The following is a 22342-nucleotide window of genomic DNA, read 5'->3' on the forward strand; positions in this document are numbered from 1 at the left end:
TTGGCTTTTCAGCTCTTTGAGAAGGAACAACATTCTGAATGTGAATTTTTAAAAACCAGTAATTATTCCTCTCTCCCTTCTTTCCCAGTATTCTTACTCTGTTTTGATAGCATTTTTTTGCTACTTTGCACAAGGCTAAGCAATTATATAAGGCATGAAGCAGGGGGAGAATCAAGCCTGCAGTCTTCTATAAGCTAAATATTTTTGCATTTCTAAGTTGATCTCCATCACTGAAACAGCAGATATCTAGAAATATGTATTATCTAGAAACATCTATATTGGCACTCCTCTTTGCAGGTGTTGCTTGCCATGCACACACAGTATCACTTGCACATATCTTGAAGAAAGTGAGCAGAGGGAGAGTTCAGGTCACTTGAGCTGCAGAAGGTTTTGCTGCTGAGTGCTATTCTTTACTGATGGACAGTTGATATTACATCATTTACAGAACATATTATTCTTATGGAACACTAGAGGTCAAGACTGAAGAAAATGGAGCAAGATAGATTCTACTCTGGACCTGAAAACACTATTAAGAGCATCTCTTGTTATCATTGTGTGCTGTCTAGGATTTTATTATCTACCCAATTTCCCTTGATTACCACAGAAAGAGAGGTGCTTCTTGCTTTCAGCAGGAAAAACCTATAATCAGTGTGTCATTCCTGTCTCTCAAATACAAATAGCTTTTGCTTTATAAGAAACACTGTAAGGATATAAATGGAATTGCTGCCTTTCAGGATACACTTTCCTAGTAGTGTTTTGGCTCCATTTTTCTAAAAGCGCCCTGTCATATAGGATACTGCATCTGCACCGCTGGCTTAATTCACTGTTGTTTTCTAAAGCAGCAAATTGTCTTACTGTGCCCTGCTGCCTTCTCAGTTTTTTACACGCACCCTATATTCACTTGTCTTTATTCTTTCCTTTAAAATGGGTAAGAATTAACTTCTGGTTTCTGTCTTTCTGCAGAGGGAGAACCGCAGGCTGCAAGAAGCCAGTATGCGGCTGGAACAGGAAAACGATGACCTTGCCCATGAACTTGTAACAAGCAAAATTGCCTTACGAAATGACTTGGACCAGGTAACGCAGACACTGATTTATAGCTAGGCCTCAGCACAGACTCTACTTTGGGAACACTACTTTATGAGCACAATTAAATATAGATGCAAATTAAAAGCAACATTATTTGTGCCCTTAAATCTTGACTAAATTTATCTGCTTGGATACCTGATTCATAATTGCAGTCAGTTACTTTCTACATAAAAGTAGAAACCTATGTAAGACAGAGTGGCACCTTAGAGACAAACTGGATTGGAAAGGCATGAGCTAGGTAACCTATCTTATTAGATGCCATGATGAAGCCTAAGGTGTTTGTTTGAGAGGATAAAGGGTTCTTAGGAGATATTGGCACTACTGGGCAGGTTTCATAGGATTACCCACAAAACTAAGGGTGTTGTCCATTTGCACAGCAATACTTCATGTAATATTCTGAAATTCCTTTTACAGATGTACTGTTAAAAATAATTCATAGGGGACAATTTTAACCTTACTTACAGCGATCAACCCTTTATACCCACCAAATCAATGGGATTTTGTGGGGTAAACTGCATCTCGACTTAAGCAAGGTATCTGAATTTGGCTTTCACTGGTTATGAGTCTGTCTGTCTATATCTAATATGGAAACTATACCTATATACTACACACATAGGTATACTATATATACCTCTCTCATATAATAATACTGTCCATGCCACACTGCTGCTATCATGTTTCAATTTGCAGATACTTTTTAAAAAATCAGAATCTGCTGTTTGGTGCTCATGTGGCTCTAAGAGCCTGAGCCATGCTAGTGGAGGGAAAATAGGCGGGGAATAAGAATATAAGAAATGCCGTACTGGGTCAGATAAGGAACCCATCTAGCCCAGTAGCAGAAGTTGATGTTATACAGGGAGAATATCAAACGGGATATCTCTACAGAGTTATCTACTTAGCTGTGGCTGCAGGCATTATGCTGTGGAGGGTTGTGGTGATGCCTTGTGGGACACTGAGTGGTGCTTGCCCCCAGCAGCAGTTACAGTTCACACACAACTTTTTTTTCCCTTCTGTCTCCAAAGCAAATATTTTTCTGCCTTGCCCCTCAGTGATCTCCCATTATATATAGTCTCCTCTGTGGGAGGTCTAAGGATTGTAGTAACTCCTTATCTTCTCTTACCAGCAATTCACCCACATAGGGGCACTTACCCTTTTTTAGATAAATGCTCCATTACTTCCCTGTAAGAACTGGTATCAAATACCAGTAATGGTACTAGGAGGACTAGTCCCTGGGATTGATATTCACATAGTCTTCTCAAAGAACATATTGAATCATGCAGATCTAAGACCTTATACTGTGATTTTTATTAAACAAGTCAGGTCACCTTTAAGATCCACTATACCAGCCTTACTACCCCCAGCCTTTCCTTTCAGTACTCCCTCCCTTGAACGTTCTTCTGTGCTACCTTCTATGCATGAAACAACTTACCATGCCTTCTGCCTTCCACGCATTCATATGCTTGGTAGAGATCTTCCACACACACATAGTAATCCCTCTGGTTAATAACCAAAAGCAGAATGGCAAAGCAGCGAGCCACTATGCCAGCAATCATGGAAAAGCAATGTGCAGATTCAAGTAATCATTTTCTAACACTTTTCCTACCCTTTTTCAGCTAATGAGTTATTTTTTGACTCTGCCCACTGCCTGCTCCATCAACATATTTATCGAAGTGAATGGGCTGCATGAATATTTAGTTACCAAGCAGGGAACTAGCCAGCTGATTGATCTTAAACCCTGATAAAACATCTGCTTCACTGGAAACACAGTTAGGCCAACAAGAAGCGCTTGCAAAACCAAGACATTTGCACTTCACTAACCCATCATGCTTGGCGCTTCAAATGGGGAAGTAAATTCATACTCCTAATAGACATGGAATATCTAGCTTCTCTAATAAGTAGTATTTCTCTTGCAGTATTTAACTGAACAGTTTTAAATAACTCTTTTCTGCCATGCACTGTGGTCTGAACACTGAGTTTTGCTATAGAAACAAGACTTTACTCTTTCAAACTCAAAATCTCTCCTGAAGTGTAAGCATCTTCTCCCATTTAACATGTGAAAATTGAAGCCTGGAGAAATGGGACTGGTTACCTAAGGCTGCCTATGACCATAGCCCATTAAACCATGCTGTTTGTAATTGAAATTGCTCTCTGTATTCACTTGCCAAACATCAGAAATGTACAGCATGCCCATATATATAGGAAGAGCTATAAACATGATTCAGGATCCTTAATCACCCTTAACATACCCTGGCATATTCTTTGGTACTCTAATAGGAACAGCCATACCTAGTCTTTTGCACAGCAGCTGAAACGCAATGCAAGAACCTAGTGAGCAGCTATTTAAAATATATTTGTCCTTTAAAAATAAATTATGCTGAGAACATAATAGATAAAGTATCTGAGTGCATGAGGCAGCAGTTGCATCCAGATTCTCATTCTATAACAACTGTGGCCTGTATCTTGACACACATGTGCTGTTGGTACATGAGGAAGGCAGTTTTCTTTAGCTCACCTCTTCTACTTAGGCTGAAGACAAAGCAGATGTTCTGAACAAGGAGCTTCTCCTTACCAAACAGAAGTTAGTGGAAACTGAAGAAGAGAAGCGGAAGCAGGAAGAGGAAACCGCTCAGGTAAAACATGTTTGAGCTTTCTCACCTTCTCAATACACATGTGAACACTAGGAATTTGAGGATCCATAACACAGCAGAAACGCACAAAACATTTCTTAAAGCCCTACAAAGGATTCCTTTAAATTGAAGTGAGGGGGGAAAAAAAAATGCCCAAGTAGAAATATTCTCTATTGCCTAGTGTGTTCCCTTTCAGGTTGAAGCTCTGAGGGGTCCATTTCCTTACCTAACATAGTGACCATCCTTTTCACTTTCATGACACAACAGCCACCTAATTAGACCCTCTTTAGTACCTAGAAAGGAGCTGGAATGATTGCTTATGCATAAATTGGCCATACAGAATCCAGCTGCTGGTTGCCTTCTTAGTACTCCCAGAATTTAGAATAGGTTTTCCCTACCTGGGCATCACCTGATGTTAGTTTGCAGAATGTTTTATGTGCATGTGTGAGGTTACAGACATGGTATTTTACATCCTGAACAATGACTTCTGTGTGCTTTGATAGCAAAAGTCCCTTTTATCTCAGAGTGGTTTTTACAGCTTGCAATTAGGCTTATTTGCATCATTGCTTAACAGGACACACTCAGTTCACACATAATAAAGGTTTCATGCATCACTTTAGGTACTCTAAAACTGAGTCCCATGATCAGTTTCATCTATGCTTGAGCTGTGCTATGCCTGGCAAAGGAGGCCTTTGTTTCCATTGAAAAGTCTTTTTAGTTTTTATAATACTGCACAGTAGAGTGGGGAAGTGCGGGATTAGTGGTTCTGTAATGTACTGGCACTTGGAGAGTCAGAACTGTGGGCAGTCACTGTGATAATGCTGGGACGTTTTTTTCTTTTTACTCAGGACAAGCTATTTGAATAAGTGGAGGTAGGATTATCCAAGTGTTAAACTATGTTTAGCTGTGTTTAACAGGCTAGTTTATATTTACCAGAACAGGATCAGGCATTCAATATGCATGGAGGCACACTTACTCTATAGCACAACTTTCCAGTAAAGGATATGTGCTAATCATGTGACAAATGGGGGAGACCTAAACTGCTGGTAGACTTTAAGGTAAATGTGCAATTGTGATCTGAGGAATTTTTATGCCCCACCTCCAGAGCTGCATAACTGGCCATGCCAAATGTGCATGCCAGATTGTCATGGCAAGTCATGCAGTTTTGGGGGTGGGCCATAAAATTCCTTAGATCCCAGTCCATGGGCATTTCCACAGGCCCTGGGTGTTACCTGCATGTTCACTTCTTTTAAGTTGCAGGTTACCGTAAGCTCAACTTTGCAGCATCTCTTAATGCTCTGCACCTTAAAGCAGGTGTGAAGCTGGTAGCCAGATGCCCCCAAAAGTGACAACTGGGGAGTGAGGAGCTCCCAGCTCCCCAGCAGGTGCTTATACAAGACAGAGAGAGGTTTCTGGGTCCTGGCACCTAGGTAACTTTAAAGAAAGCACCTGCAGCGGGGCTGCAGCCATGCTTTTTAAATCTCTCTGGGCACTAGGACCCAGACCCTGGGGAACCTTTTCCCAGTATCTAGGTCCATCAACCAGGAGGTTTAACAAACAAAGCTGCATTTTTAAAAGTCCTCCTGTACCAGGAATCATAGTGCAGAACACCGGGAGCTCCCAGCTGCCGATGCCCTGCACTATGAACTTGCACCTGCAGCTGGGAAGCAGGGGGCTCCCAGCTGCCACTTCCACAAGTGCCACAGAAACTTAAAAAACAGGGCACACTGCTGGGGCTGCCAACTGCATACCCACATTTTAAGGGTCCAGGACACACTGACCCCAAGACTCCCTGACGTCAGACTAATGCTGTCCCTCCTGTCTGCCTCTGGGGGTTGGGCAGGGAGTGGCCGTGCCCAGGACCCTTGGGTTATCCCATGTCAGATCTGAGCATTGGGATTTGTCATGGGTCAGCTCCAACATGCAACATGTTCAATTTGAGGCATGATACAAATGAGCCACAAAAACGTTGCACATTACATGATGTTCACGTTACATGTGGAAGTCTTTGTGGCTCATTTGCCATGTTGTCATGCCATAAATTGGCTTTAACTCCTTGGTGATTTTTAACTTTAATCAAGCCACAGATGGAATGTGTGCCAGGCCCCCATACTGAAGTTGATAGTAAGTATCTGTATATTGAGAAAAACAGACTTTTAGAGGCTTTCAAATGCCAGACTTTCTCAGGTGATGGGAACTGGTTGTGAAGAACTGTAGTAGTATTGTAGATGCAGCATACCTTCAAGAGAGAGCACTGTGATTACTCCCCAACGCAACCCACTAATCTGATTTCTCTCCTTGAACTTCCAGCTGAAGGAAGTCTTCCGGAAGCAGCTGGAGAAGGCAGAGTCTGAAATAAAGAAAACTACTGCCATTATTGCAGAATATAAACAAGTAATGTTTATATAGAAATTGTTTTTCATACATCTTTCTTGTAAGCCATTTTAAGGTTCCCCCCACTCTACCCCAGGCATACTGTACCTCTGGAGTTCTAGTCCCACTATTCTTGCACATCTTGGTTCAGGCTTTCTGGAAGCATACTCTGGAGATGGTTGTAATTCTTCTTGCAGTTGTCCAACAGGAATCCCCTAGTTTCTGTGGCTAATCATTTATTTATTGGATTTATATGCCACCATTCCCAATAAAGGTTCAGGATGGCTTTCATTACATCCATTATTCTGTTCTCAGCACATTGAAGTTGTAATGTTTTTTCTGTCCTTCTCCTGCATGTGAGGCTGAACTGTGTAGTCCAGTTGCACCAATAAATTGACTAAATCAATCTGCACATTAAGGTTGTATCTTGAATACAGCCATATCTTGCTATCACTAATGATGGATTCCCTATAAGAAAACAAATGTGCTGATTTTCTGCCGCAGGAGTTAAGTGAAGCCATAAGGAGGTTCTAATAATAAATATTGCTGAAATGTACTGCAATAATTTTTTCTTAGCAAATTAAACTTTATTAAAATATATGCTTTCTCTCCTTCAGATTTGTTCCCAGCTGAGTACTAGGCTGGAGAAACAACAGGCAGCAAGTAAAGATGAACTAGAGGTTGTGAAGGTGAGAATGAAGTCTCTGCATGTGAGATGTCGTTAACTCAAATATTTCCTTTCCTTTGTAGAACTGGCAAAAATTGTGAAGGAATGACATTACATTTTCTAATAAAACATGAGGGAAAGGTTTCCCTTTGTAGGAGACTGACCTTTATCTCCATTTTGCACAGCTGAAGGATGGGGATGGAGAAACAAAAAGAGCTTTGAAGTTACCTCTGTATCGTGTAAATTCTGGGCTGGCCCATGGTGTAATTTAGGCAGACCAGAGAACTGCTTTTATTTGCAGTGGTCCCACCTGGGCTCCTTAGAGTATCTGTATCAATACTTCTCCCATCCTCAATGTGCCCTCAGGACTCCAAGGGGACTTGCAGAGAGCAACCTATAACTATCCTATGCAGTACTCACACTTTTGGACTTGCAGCTGGTCAAGGGACTTCTACAGCCTGTTTCTACCATCACAGCAATGTGTGCAGTATTATAACAGAGAGAAGACTTCCTCCTTCTGCTTCTGTAGTTTTCCAGCTTTCTGAAAAATACACACATTGCTCTCTAGTGGCAAGTCTCTGTCTTGTGCTATGGTTATAAATATTTTACTGCTTAGTATAGCATATTAAACCAGATATTTTACACATGCTTACAAGCAAGTGGCACTATCATATACTATTAAAAAAGTGGTAATATTTCTGAAATGGGAATGTCATCCACTCTTATGGTTACTTCTATGGTACTAAAAGTAGTGTCACAAGAATAAAGACTAGGCTTAATGTTCTACTATTATCTTTAAATAGTTCAATAAATAATTTTGCTTGTTTACCATTGATAAGTGTTGTGAAAGCCATGGAAAAATGACTATTAGCAGCCACTGGTAGTTGCCTAACTCTTCAGATCAACATCATACACAATTTACTGTTGTATGACAAAAATACTTGGTACACCATATAAGACCCTAAAACTTAATAGTGCAGTAGCAACCACTGTATCCAGAAGCGGTTTCTTGCTTCTAGGGGCTAAGAAGAATCCGAGTGAGAATGGGTTTCTGAGCAGTGTCACATAGCAATAATTCTTTTCCAGGAGCTGCATTAACCTTATTTTTTGGTCAAGGGCTTCACTTCTATTTAAAAAAAGAAAATGAGAAAAATTCTTAAATTAAACCTACTCTATTGAAACATGCTAATATGAATGCTGCAGAAATATTGCAAGTCTTGGCAACAAGAAAGTCTGCATGAGTTTCAAAGTTCACAGTGCTGAAAAAATACATAATTAAACAGCATCCTGAATGGATTATTAGGGGTTATTATCCTGTTGTAGGAGTCCATGTCTGTGGTTCCATTAAGGTATGTCTAAGTGTGAAATGTCACATGCTTGATGGCTCCCTAATTACCACCAGAAAGGAAATCTGATATAAGTGCAGCTTGAGAAATGGAATACTCGCTTGTAACACAACTAAAAATGGTTCTGTGCCTCTTCCAGAGTAAAGTGATGGCCTGCAAACACTGTAGTGAGATTTTCAGTAAGGAGGGGGCACTAAAGCTGCCTGCTGTAAGCAGAGAGAACCAGGGAACAGAAGTGGATGATGAGAAGGATGCTCTTAAGAAACAGCTGAGGGAGATGGAGCTGGAACTGGCGCAGACTAAACTGCAGCTTGTGGAAGCCAAGTGCAAAATTCAGGTATGCATAACTTCTAGTTTCCTACTGCAGAAAACTGGTATGTGTGGGGTTTGTTTTTGTTTTGGGTTTTTTTGTCATCCACAAAGATGCAGTGATTATATTAAAACCTGGCTATCCTACAACTGCATGGGGAATCCAGTTGCAAAAAACTGTCTCTGAGCTGGTCACATTCTGTAGTATAGATGATATTTTAATAGTGTTAATGATTCATAGAAACAGTTACTCTCAAGGGTAATCTAAAGAGGTACAAGAGCTACACTTGAGTTTGACGTTATATAGGCCTAAAATTTCTGTAAATACATGGTGTCTCTCTCTTTTTTTTTTAAAGACTAAACCTGCTTGTCTTGCATGTGCATGTAAAGTGGTTAAGAACTTGACACTGATTAATGGGTTATATGAAATATAGCACATTACATCTCTACAGTGACTCCATGTGAAAAGGAAATCTGACCATAGCTAGTGCTTTGAAACTCTGGGCTCGAGTCATACTGCGCTCTTATCCTAGGACATAAGGGGAGACATCTTATGTCTTTTCACTCTTGTACTGGCATTGAATGTAGCCATCCTTGCATAAGACTTGGAGACATGAACATAGTATAGAAGAGTGCATACTGCATCATCTTGAAGGTCAGTAAGTGACAAGGAATTTTGGGAGGGTTGAGACCCAGAACTTCTTTGAAATTCTGTTGGGGTAATACAGCTGTACACCATTCCCATTCAGTGACATTCCAGCCTTTAGTAATCGAAACAAACATAGTATTCTGTTTTAGAAATATAACTTACTTTATGGCCCCATTTTGCCCCATCTCTATCTGGAACACTCTCTTTTCTACTTAGCTTGTGGGGACTACTACTTGTAGCGGTAACCTCTGCCTCAGGTTGTGCTATCTTGTGGGGTATCTTCAACACTGATTAGTAAGAAGTTTTGTCTGAGTAAGGCACCCTTAGACAGTGTTCATCCTTCACTGGTTCAGACGTAGCATATGACAGCTCCTTCCTTTTTATAATGTTATTCTGCTGTGCATTTTGACTTGTGTGCCATGATAATTTGGTGCTAACATCATCCTTTATCCAGTTTCAAACCTCATGAGCTTACTGTGTGTGTATTACGCTCTCTCGCTCTCTCTCACCTGTACCTGTGCTACACCAGCCCATCTCACCAGTGAGAGTTTATCTTATGCTGACCTATAGTTGAACTTAACCAATATTTTTGTGAGCTCCAAGAACCATGAGGTGTTAATTTTCAGTCTCCTTTCCATGCTGTCAAAGAAAAAGGATTATAATTTGTTGTAATATCTTCTGCCATTCAGCAAACTCTCTCTTCCCCTGCATGTATGTGGTGACAGACAGCTGGGTTAAAATGACTGACTTTGAAGATGCCTTTCTGTAACAAATGGTTTTCTGATTGTATCTTGACTATTCTACTTCCTTAGGAGCTGGAGCACCAGAGAGGAGCCCTTATGAATGAAATCCAAGCTGCCAGAAACTCTTGGTTTAGCAAAACCCTGAACTCTATCAAAACAGCCACAGGCACACAGCCACCTCAGCAGCCTCAGCCATCGCAGCCACCCAAAGAGAGCAGTACATAGTTCCAGCCAGATCCTAGGCACAAGAGCACAAAAAACAACGCAACTGAACCCTGGAGGATTTTTTTCACTAGTCTGTCCTCTTGGGGAAAGGATGGAAGGCAGGCCTTGAAGTGAAATCCTTCAGTGTTTTCCGTTTATTCTGGTGTAACCCTTTTCAAGGGGAAGTTAAAGAATCCCGTTTTATGTTGAATACCTGTTTCCCAGCTGCCTTGTTGAAAGCCACATTCTGATACCTTCATACTTTTACACTTTATTTTATATGCCTGAATGTTAAGATGAATAATAAATAATTCAAAACTAAGTCTTTAGTATATGCCTAATTATAATTATTCAAAATTATTTTTGTCTTGCATAAACCAGATTTTTTTTCCTTCTGGGGGAAGAGACAGAGGGCAGCATTAGAGTATTGAAACATAAATATCAAAGAAAGCACAGTGTAATGCCAGGCTGTACTCTGGTGTCTAGGATTACTCATGCCATGGAATCATCTCAAAAGTTTTGTAGCTGTGATTGCATCCCCAGAGAAGCACTTTCCCTTTATTATCAAGCATAAGTCATAGGCTACAGCCAGGAAGATCTGCTCTTTCTGTTATAGCACAAGTGGTTATATAATCTTCCCTGGGAATAGTCTGTGTTTGATTACTTTTTTTTTTCTGCACAAATGCAAGGAGTGCAGGTCTTCCTGGTACTAAACAGCAGCATTGTTTTTACTACTAGTTTAACAGCTGACTGGAATTTAAAAAAAAAAAAAAAAAAAAGTTTTTGTTCCCTTCTTACTTTCTGCTGCTCTTACTACTCCAGAAATGATTCCTTGCATTAGAACAATGGTAAAACTATTCTTTTTCTTCCAAGTAGGTAAGAAACCTTACTTAGGTTTGATACTCGGCTTGCCCTGTACAACAGCAGGTGTTTTTTGTGAGAGGAGTTGATAGAAGCATCTTCCTAAGAAACTCAAGGCTTAAGCATTGAATTTGACACAAAACTGAAGGCACTGAATCAGAAAGTTCTTTTGCATAGGAAAATAAAACGCCATGGGAAAAAAACATCTATTTGTTTTTTATGATAGATTACAGAACACTTAAGTCGCTGTGTGGTTTTTTGTTTGTTTTGTTTTGTTTTTTTAAGAGGAAAAATATTTAAATAGGAAACAAAACCTAGACTTTTTCCATGGGGTAAACTTTTCTGATGATTCCAAGTCTGTCTGAAAATGCAATTGTTTTATATCTTTAAAACAAAAAAGTGCAAAAGCATTTGTTATGTTTTTGATTGAACATAAACATGTTTATAAAAATATTTCGTGGAAAATTAACCTATTGCTTAAACTGATGGAAATATTTTTTGAATTATATTTAACATGTCTTTAAGAAAGTCTTGCAGGTAAATATAATTCCTGGACAAGAGGTTAGTTGTGTGTTAAGTTTCCCATGTTATAAAATTGTTTTTGGGACATTAGTCTTGTTTTGTTTTATTAAACTACGTAATGCAATGTCAGATTTGTACAATAAAGTTTAATGATACTCATCTCATGTAGTACACGTTTAACATTTACCTGTGCCAAATGAGTCATTCTGAGAAGCAGTCAGCTGTTTCAAGTAGAGATCAAGACAGTCACTGTTTTCAGGCAGCAAGTGTCCAACAACTTGGTGATGTAGATTCTTCCTTCTAAGAACAGAGATGGATAGAAAGTTTAAAAGTTCCTGTAGTGATTAGTAATTTATAAATTTACCCACAAGAACAGTGATTGTCTGAATGTTGTTACATAGTGAAATCAAACCGAGAGAGTTCTGCAAATAAAACTGTGTTTCTCCCATCAATTTATTACTACTAATACCTATCAGAATGATCAAAGATCATATTCCCATCCTGTAGAATCTCTAATACCAAAACTGTTAATTCGCTTGCCAGTGCCATCTCATGCATAATTAAATTCTCTAGAAAACTGGATTATTATTAAATATACCTTACTAGCCTCCATGATAATTTCTGTACTGAACTACTTAAAAGTGCTATGCTGGTAGCCAGCATTATTGGTATCAAACCACCACCATTGTCCAATATTTCCCATTTTATATTCTAATTTTTTAAGTTATGCCTGCAGTTTGATTTGTAATATTTTTCTGATGAAGCTTGTAAATGCAATTCCAATCAGAAAACTGACTAAAGGTGGCACTCATTTTACCCAATGTAGCAGCTCTCTGTGGGTCTTCCAACTCTGATCTCTCTTGTCAAAAACATGTTTGCTCCTCATTAGCCATGATGAACTCTTAACAGCTTTAGGAGTGGCAGCTGGAAACTCATGTGCGTTATATTAGCAATAAAAGGGCTGATGGCAGAATCTTCATTCCTGGTAATGATAAAAAAGGTAGAATATAGTTTAAGTCTTTTCTGTCTCTCTGAAGGTTGAGTTTTGTAGCACTGGCAATTAAAAGAGTAATATTTTGACCCAGAAATTGCAAATCTTGCTTGAAATTACTGAAAGAGAATAATCAAAATAACTTGATGTTATTTCTGTGCCACTTTTTATGATGGTGACCTTGTTATATTGAATAACATGAAGAGTTGATAAGATTGCAAAGTAATAACAGGTGAGCAAAAAATCCTACTTCTAGCTTAAATACAAGTAATTTAATATTGTAATAGTGATTTAAAATTTGGGTTTTATTTAGCCCTTTCAGTGCTGAATGACAGAACCAGGTACATAACGGCAAGAGGAACGCCATATGCTGGCTGACCTGTCTGGTAGCTTGATATTTATAAAGTTTCCCACTGAAAACCTGAACAAAGTCAAAATCACACACAAGTGAATATGTTGACTACTTCAGTTCCAGTTGAACATAGCTCAAAGCCTTCAAGACAGTTAAGAGATTTTTTTTTTTAAACTCAGTACTGCATGTCTGCACCCAACAGTTGTATAAGATTGACTTCAGATTCATATGTAAGGATTAAGCATCATAGATTTTTTTTCCCATTAAGAATAAATCATTCTAAAATATGGCCTTCATTTTACATAGGAAAACAGTTCTGTGAAGAATATATTTTGGTGCAGTTGTTGGGTACTAATCTCTTATTGGGATGCACAAGACAGAAGGAAAAGGAACTTGTTTTCACTTTAAACAGAAATTGTTTTTAATTAGGGGACAGCACTTTACAAGATAAATAAGCAAGTTAGGTTAGTTGCACTGGAGATCTCTTAACTAATCTTAAATATCTTTGTGGATCAGCCTTTATTTATAATGCATATTTTACATGATTTAACACATCCCAAATTGGCTGTGGAGAATTAAATGAACCTTTGGAAATCTAACTATATGGCTTAATTCAGAGAAATGGTCGGTTGCTCAGGGTTTGAAGCATTAATACTGATTGGAACCAATAATAGGAAAAGTAATCAACCCTGTAATCAGTTGCCTAGCTTGATAAACATATCCCTTTCTCTGTAGTTGTCATTAAATAATATGTTCTTGTCCTTGCTACAGCTAAGTTACATTTTGATCAACAGACAAAGGAAGATTTTTTTTTATGGGAAACCATGTGGAAGAGTTTGTTATTTAGCTGTTACATTTTCTGTTTCACCAGATTTTTTCCCCTGTTTTGTCCTTTTGCTGTTTCCTTAAAAATCCTAACCATTTGGAACAAAGAGCAGAGATGAGGTTTCTTCTCCCATTAAAGAATGGAGCATCAGGCAGATCAAAAGCTCTCCTCTTGAAATGAGGGTCTTAGTAGTCATGCCAGTCAAGTGAATTTTTGTAGTCTACATAGAGAAAAATTGACTACCACATCATGTTTCTGCTGCAAAACGTTGACCTGAAATCAATGGATAAGCTCCTGCTAACTTCAGCAGGACTAGGATTTCATCCACAGAGTTCAGTACATATCATAAACATGCAGACTAGTGAAAATGGACATGCTCATTTATGATATAGAAAACATTGCTGTACTAACTGCTGCAATTAAATATGTAATTAAATATGAATAAAAATGTCTTTGCTAATGTGTCACAGTTGCTTTTTAGGAAACAGGCAGGAATAAATTTTGATGCAGAGAGAAATAAACCCTTGAAATTCATGGCAAAACTTATATAAGCAAGGATGGTAGGAACTTGTATTTTCTTTGGTGATGAAGCAATGAGAGGGATCCTGGGCTAATCAGTGTATGATCATATAATCTAATAAGCCTAAATAGTTTTCAGCACTGAAAATGTGAACTGTTCATTATATAAAGCTGTCTTTATTTCTCAATCAGTAGAGAGAATCCTTCAGCATATGTTCTTTCAGTATTTTGAAGATCCAGGTAATGGCTTTGTCTAAAGGATGAATCCGTGTTTCGATCAACAAGTTGATGCATTGTAAAGCAATCTATTGTACAATAATGGGCTTTGGCAGACGCATGGCATTGCGTATGCCCAGGGATGTGAACACAGCATAGCACCATAGATTTTTCTCTTAATAAATACATACTTTTTTATTCTGCATTTCCTTTCTAGTTGTTATACTAACATCCCATGGGGAGCTGTACCATCACAAAAAGCATCTCCATCCAAATACTTCAGTGCTAATAGTGCATATATAAATGTTATCCCCTCTCTTACTGGACCCTTTAATTAGAAAAAGGTAGTGAACTGACTTCTGAACATGCAGACATACAACAATATTGTCTCCAAACTGGACTTAAATGTAGACCGCATCAACAGAGAATCATACAGAATTAATTAATACCTTTCCCAGTTCAGAGGACAGCAAAACGAATTTATTTCAGAACTGTTATCTACCATGCACACTTTTATCCCACAGGACTACAGAGCTGTTTGTAATTTCTTCCAGACTCCTGCTGTTTTGCTCTTGAATGTATTTCATACTTATTTTTACCAAGAAAACTATGAGCAGGCAATTAGAACTTTTCTTTCTTCTCTTTATTTTCTCATTGAGACTTGCTCTTATTTAACCTGTAAAGGAGTATATATGTATCTTTGGGAAACTATATATATTATATAGAATAATATATAAGAAACTGAATTACAAGGGGATAAATGCATCAAAAGGGTCTAGTGTAATGTTTCACTCGTGATTTAATACAACTGGAATCCTGGGCTGTACTGATTTCCTTTCAGTTTCTCTTATTTTTGTATTTTGTATAGTACATGGATCCACTTGCTAATTGTAAAGAGCAAAAATTTTCAGTTTATTTCCAGTTCCCTCTTGTCCTGATTCCTTCTAATAAACCACAGAATGAAACCATTGTGAATATTGTTTTCAAGAATTATACTGGGAGCCATTTCACTTATACCCATTGTTTTCTCATGAAGTAAAATGACTGGCAAGAATCACCTTTGAGATTTATTTAATCAGAAAGAGAAAAGATGACAGCTGAAAGCAGATGAGAGCCTAAGCCAAGAAATCTGGACTCCTATCCCTACTTCTCCAAAGACCAGGGGGGTGGTTAGTTCCAGAGGTATTATTTAACTTAGTTAAATAGGGGCCACCTGCAAAAGTTTGCTCAAGACTGAAACTACTCAAAAGCTGGGGTTAAAACCATTCAGTATTAATTTTGGTCCATCCCTAAGAGAAGCACTGAGAATGGGTTTGGTAGAAACAGATGTGTGGCATTAGACCCGTGACTCGGAATATTTCAGAACTACCAATTATTTGCTGTGTAAGAAATCCATGTATTATATAAAGTATAATATAGAAATATAAATGTAATGCTTGTTATTAAAAGTGCAATTTAATGTACATGGTCACAAGAAATGTTTACTTTTTTAAATGTTACAGACTTGTTTGATCAGTATCTTGTTATCATTGTGTGAATGATGCCTTGTAAAATAAACGGAAATGCAAACAAAATGGGAATGAGGTGCTTGCTTTCATAGGCCACTCGTGTAACTGATACCTTCATGTGGTCTGCTTAAGTGGTTTGACTCCACATAAAATAATAAATGTTACTATAAACAGATACACCTGCTTTGCTGATGTACTTACAGTAACTCACTTTGGTTATTTCCAGTTGCAGTGTTAGCCTACTAAATTCCATCAATAAATTCAATGTTTCATACCAGCTGACTTGTTGCAAGGCCCTTTGATAATGCAAGGATCCACTGATAACATTCTGGCATGCAAATGGAAAGATCTGGTAGGTCATGTGGTTTTTCCTCTCTGAAAGCTGCTAGAGGTGGATATCATCTTCATTACTGAGAAGATCCCATACTTAAAAAACTGCTAGAAACAATGGGAAGTTTCTAGTCAATAGTACACATAATACTTGAGGATGTTGCTATTGAAGTAGACCAGAACGGCTAGTGGAAGTATATGCAAAGTGAGTAGGCAATGAGGCAGCTGAGTAGTATACCTAGGAGAAAAGAATGGCCAGGGAAGCAGAGTAGAAAATAAAGTGAAACACATGCATAGGAAGAGGATATGAAGGCACCAGCCAGAAAAGCTGTGTAAGCACAACAAAGAGGATGAGGCAGTTCAAAGCCCTAGATGAGAGAGAAAGAAAGCAACAGTTAAAAAAAAAAAAAGAAGACAATATTAAAAACATAAGTGGACATTACATTGGTTAAAAGTACACCAATACTTTCTTAAAGCTATTTTTTTCATGTAAAAAAATAGTCATAGGTGCCATAAGTAGAAGAAGACAATTCTTCTGTGCAGCTTAAGAATCCTGGAACTGAGGCAAGGGGAAGTGTAGTCACTGCCACAGAGGCAGTGGGTGGCACTTGGAAAGCAGACATGATGACATTAGGGTAGGCAGTTGGTCAAGTAATTTTAACCAACCAATTACTCGCAACATGTTTCTCATTCATTCTCTTTCCTAACAAGGTCCATGGACGCTTGCCCTTCAGCCTTTACCAATCTCAAGTGTGCAGAATAGGGCGTGCCTGCCATTGGAGGAGGAGCCAGGCCCTTCAAGGAGCCTGACACTTGCTACTTTGCTTCACCAGTTGAGGTAGGGGTTGCACAGCTCCCTGATGTGCAGCATTTAATCAATCAAATGAAGAAAAAAGGATGGTGGTCATTCAGTACAGACTTTGTGCTCTCAGCCATTCCAATTGGACTCTGGTTTATTTTTCCTGAGTATTTTCATGCTTTGTTTCCGGCTCAGTGCCTGTCGCTTGGCTCTTTCTAATAGAGTTCCACAGAAGATACCTAAACCCAGTAAGAGTTATTTTTCCTCCCTAGCAAAGTGCACATAGTATCCAATCCCTGAAGCAGCTCCTTGATTTCTTTCCCTAGGTATGAGAACAGGTAGACAAACCTTCCTAAAGGGGTCCTGCAGATGTCAGACGGAGGATCACTCTCTTAACTGTCTAACTGAAACGACTCCTCATTTAAATGTGACACATTCTCAGCACTTCAGTTCAGTGGTTCTTGTTTCTAAAGAATGTCTGTAGTGAAAAGCACAAGTTTACAGCACCATACATGTGGATTACTGGAATGAATGATGTTTTCATTTGTGTCCAAAACTCAAATTCTAAAGTTATATAGCTTCCTAATACATGAATACTGGAGAAGAGAGGGGCAGTTACAACTAGGCACTCATAGGAATCAGGCTGGGGACAGACAATGGGAAAGATCCCCTTTTTCCTTTAAAAATTAATTAAATAAAACTGGTGACCTCATTGCTCTAAGCATCCAAGATCTGACGATCACAATTATGGCTGGTGGCAGCAGCAAGTCCTGGATTTGAGTATGCTCTATGGTCTCTACCATGGTTGACTGATCTCGAGGTGATTTGAGAGTCTAATCCTTGAGTCTCAGATCCATCCTCAGAAGCAGACTGCTGCTTGGTTGAGGTTATGGCACCATTGGAGTCAGTTAGCAGCTAGCCCCTCCCAAACTCTTGAGATAAGGACAGACATTACACACAAACCGATTTAAGTGATCAGAAACCAGTTTAAACCTGTAACAGAACAGACATTCAGTGCACATAAACAAGTCGCAAATAGCCAAAACCAGTTTGGGAGAAATCTGGTCGACTGCAGTATCAGACTTAACTGACTTGGCTCAAACCTGTTCCCAGCCCCCTTGCTCGTTTAAGATAAACCGGGTACCCCCAGCCTCCCGGCATGCTCTGAGCTGGGTGGGACTCTGCTCCACAGCACGGCTGGCCCCTCCCCTCTGCGCCCTGGCCAGAGCAGGGACCGGCCCGTACGGCCCGGCAGTGCGAAGCGGAGGGGGGGAGGGAGTGAATTCTTCCTTCCGCTCCCTCACGCAGCCGGGGTCTGCGGGGCGCAGCGGGGAGGGGCTGCAGCGGTGGCCCCTGGAGCTGGCGGGGGAGGGGCTGTTCCGTGCTGGGGCACTCGTCCTCCTCCTCTGCCTCCCTCCACAGGGGCAGCGGGCGCGCAGAGCTCAGCCGGGCAGGGGATTGGGGTGCGCAGCGTAGAGACCCCACACACTCTCCCCGGGGCGTGCAGCCCCCGCTGCCTGGCAGGTGCGTGCCTGATGTAGGCGCAGAGCAGGGAGTGGAGCCTACCTTATCCCCGAGCCTCTGCTCCCTGCGCCTGTAACTGCAGCCCTGGCAGCGGGGGAAACCTTGCACTGGGGCCTGCTGGCCAGCGCGGGGATCCCCTGCTGCGAGTGTGGAGCTGTAGGGGCAGCCGGGCAGGCTGCGCGGGGCTGTGCTCCTTGCCCCCGCGCAGCGCTGGCTGCCCCCACCCCTGGGGCTCCGCGTTGGGCGCCGGCACCTGCACACTCGCAGCAGGGAAGCCCCGCGCTGGACTTGGGGAAGCAGGAGCGGGGCTCCCTCCACTCCTCTCAGTGTGAGGACTGCGCAGCCGCGAGCGGCGGAGACCGCAGGCTGCCCCCCGCTGCCGAGGCCGGAGCTGCAGGCTCTGCCAGGTACACACCCTGCCCAGTTGAGCTCCGGGCTCCTGCTGCCCCTCTGGGGGGAGAGGAGGGGGAAGAGTCCCCCCCCACATGGAACAGAGCCTCCCCTTGCCCTGGAGGGGGAAGGAGTGAAAGGAAGAGTCTGTCCCTAGTTAAATTGTAGGCGTCTGTTTTCCTGCTGTGTCCTTATAGCATTTTCTCTGGCAACTGTGAGATTTCAGGCTGCAACTAAGCTAGGAATAGGGCACTTGTTTTGGAAGCTGCGAGTTGTGCATCTGCATATGATGTCCACTCCAGAGAAGTCAGTCCTTGTGGCTCACAGACTATGCTGGTAACATTAGCTTCAATGATGCTGGTGTTTGTGCAGCGAACATTTGATGCAAAGGATTTTTTGGAGGCATTGTTAGTGATAGTGGTAAGATTAATCACAAAATTACCAGTGTAGTTTTTGTTATGACAGTTTAGCTGAAGACTTAAAAAAAAGAGTATGGATTGATGGGCCAGGTGTGATTGAGAATCTGTTAAAACTGCTCTATGGAACGCTGCTATCCTTACAAGTCAGTTCCAGAATTTGGACATCAGGATTTAGTTATTTCAACTTGATCTGGTATTCCCCCAAGAAACTTAGCTTTCTAATGACTTAAGTGTTTTATTTGTCAGGCTTTAAGTCCCTTTTCAATGTAGCATTCATAAAACCAGTCAGACTGTCGCATGTTCTGGCTCTTCTTGAATCTACTAAATTTAAGCAAGTTAATACCCAGCAAACCTCTCCTTACAGCAAGCAGTACAGTATTATTTTTCAGCATCCAGCCTTTGTATTACCCTTGTTTATTTCTCCCTTGGAACTCCAGTATCTATAATGATTTTCGTGGGCAGAGCTTCCTCCTTTATTTATGTATAGAAAATTTTCCATCTGATGTGGTTGAATTCTTCCTTCAACTTGGTTAGTGGGATACTTCCACTTTTTCCCATATATTCTAAGTACAAATGTGAGAAATGCATCAGGTGTAGTTTTATAAGGATTCTTGTTGTTGGAGGTCTTGAAGTACAGAGGATGCAATGATTGCGAGGGTCATCTTACAATCTCTTTTTGTAGTGGGGGAAATGTGCTTGATTATATGGCCATTGCAATATTGTTTCTCTAATTTCTTACTGGTGGTCTTTACTCTGACAGCAATCACCAATCCCTGCAAGTACATTTCTACTCTTCAGAAGCTTTATTCTGGAGGGATTTGGGGAGATTGTGTCTTATTCAGGATTTTTGAAAACTCAAAGTGAATTAAGTGGAATCCTTTAGCTAAGTCTAAAAAATAACAGAGCATCCCAGTTTTGTACCTTGATGATCCAGAGTAAATCTACATGCTATTTATTAAGATAATTAAAAAATACAGACTAAAAAGGGGTATTTATTATCTTTTAAAGAATAAAAAATATATACCATTTTAGTTGCTTTGGTTGTAAGAAATGGCTTCATATTATGCCAAAAACTCTTTGACATAATGGCTCCCGATTCTATTAAGACAGCAGATATTCTAAAAAGGAATATTTAAAAACGGTGAATAAGAAATGCTATACTGCGATAAGACCTTTCAGAAGGCATTTTAACTTTTGGAACCAGAGAAAAAAATAGTCTCTTATTTGGAAGTTGGTAGCAATACACTATGGTGAGATTAAGGTAAATACCAAAGTCCTTATCTCTAGGCATGCTGGGGAGAGAGACCTTTTCCTGACATTTATAATGTTATTTCATCTTTCAGGAAGTAAGGATAAAATTAATTGTGTTAGCAAAATGATTTACTAATAAAAAGTCCAGAGAAATGATGATGTGATCCTGAGATTTATTGCCCAATTAGCATCTTAGATGTGACTTTTAAAAACTATACTAAATATTTCCTAGGGAGATAACAGGAATTGTTAAATATATTCACAAACAAAAAAGCCAGTTTCAGGAATGGCTGTACTGCTACTGCTGTTTTGTCCTCTCATTTGATTTGTAGGCAATGGCTGCTCAAGAGGGGAAAATATTATATGGCCTTTGATCTGCAATGCTTTTTTTACTTTATTAGATAGTCTACAGGACCAACTTGAAAGGACTAGTATAGATTTTAGACAACTTTTTTTTTTTTTTTTTTACCCTCTATAGTCAAACAGTGGCTGAGATCAGGAAAAGGCAGAAAGAAATAAGGACGTTCAGTTCACTTGTCACAAACAATGTCAGTCCAGGCCCCACTCCTTTTTAACTTCTTTATGGAGAAAGCTCTTAGTTTACATGAGTGGCAGTTTTTCTTTTCACAGATGAAATGGTTTTACTGTCCAAGGTCCTCTGGCCCTGGAGTTGATTAAAAGATTTTTCTTTTTTTCCTATGAGGTGTGCCTAAGGGTTAGTTGTCAGACAACTTAAATAATTTCCCTTGACCATTGGCCAAGGCAGTATAAATTGAAGACTGATAGTTATATGGAACAGGTTAGGTCCCTCCCACGGGATAAACATGTGACACAGAGAAGTGCCTTCCTTCCTATATGGACAGTGCTTTGTTTCCTTTCTATCCTCAGGGACAATTGAATCCCATTGGCTTCTGAGAGTTTTCAGGGCTAATGGAAGTGTCCCCTTGCAGTACAGTGCAGACATTTGAAAGAGTTTATACTTGTGCTCCCATTGTACCGCAACGGCTTCTGGTGGGGTACAGATTGGGAATGCATTGACCAGCTAAAGCTCAGTCCCCAAACACTTACTGTATTTAATCAAATATAAGATGAGGTGTCCTCCCACCATCAGCATGGGGGGGAAAAAAAGCCTTGAACCTTATATTCACATACGAAGCAGAGGGGGAGCAGGAGCCTGCTGTGGGTCTAACTCTGGCCTTGAGCCCGGATCAGGGCCAGAGTCAGACTCACAACCACTTCCTGATGCTCCCAGCCACTGCTTCAGGCTGATGTAGTAGTGGGGTGGAGGGGATTCAAGAAACCCTCCAGTACTTAGATTCTTTACCTAGAAAACTATACAACTCTATACACTTTTCATATACAGCATATAAGTATTGGAGGGCCAACTTGTATTCGAGTAAATATAGTCTAATGGCCAGGGCACCTAACTCCCCTGGACCCTGAGCAGGTCTGGACTGGGCCTGGCAGTAGCAGCACAGCCCTTGCTGGCACACTGAGGCCGATGGCCACACCCAGCAGGCCCTGGACCCCAGTTCAGCTGCAGTTCATGCTCCAGTAGCCCCGCGGGGCCCGTCTGACCCTGCGACCAGGTGAAGTAATGTGCCTGAGCACCCCAGTATTGCCGGGTCTTAAATATGAAGTTATACTATTCAAACCTCAAAATTACCATATTTGCTGAAAAACTACTGTATACTGAAAAATATGCAAACAAGTCTTATTTACTTTCTGTTGTTCAGTGTTGCTGCCAGTGCCAGTGAGCGAGAACCCGGGCCTCGAAGGGGCCGCCTTTATTTGGAGGCATGCAGTCATAAGGCCGTGTTGACAGCAAGC

At 40.4% G+C, this 22342-nt stretch overlaps 1 protein-coding gene across 5 annotated transcripts in view; it reads left to right on the forward strand.

Annotated features, from left to right (window-relative positions):
• The window catches only part of RABGAP1L (RAB GTPase activating protein 1 like), a 462175-nt gene extending 450629 nt beyond the window's left edge, over positions 1-11546 (forward strand). For 4 of the 5 annotated variants that reach the window (XM_019530870.1, XM_019530873.1, XM_019530874.1 and 1 more), the window contains 6 exons: positions 964-1074; positions 3612-3716; positions 6024-6107; positions 6704-6775; positions 8239-8436; positions 9870-11546. In XM_019530870.1, coding sequence (XP_019386415.1) covers positions 964-1074; positions 3612-3716; positions 6024-6107; positions 6704-6775; positions 8239-8436; positions 9870-10025 — 726 coding nt within the window. In that variant the 3' untranslated portion in view covers positions 10026-11546. The other variant, XM_019530871.1, reaches the window with a different exon arrangement.
• The last annotated feature ends 10796 nt before the right edge of the window (positions 11547-22342 follow it).

Source organism: Crocodylus porosus, unplaced genomic scaffold, assembly GCF_001723895.1.
Source record: "Crocodylus porosus isolate Cpor-Errol unplaced genomic scaffold, CroPor_comp1, whole genome shotgun sequence".
NCBI lineage: Eukaryota > Metazoa > Chordata > Crocodylia > Crocodylidae > Crocodylus > Crocodylus porosus.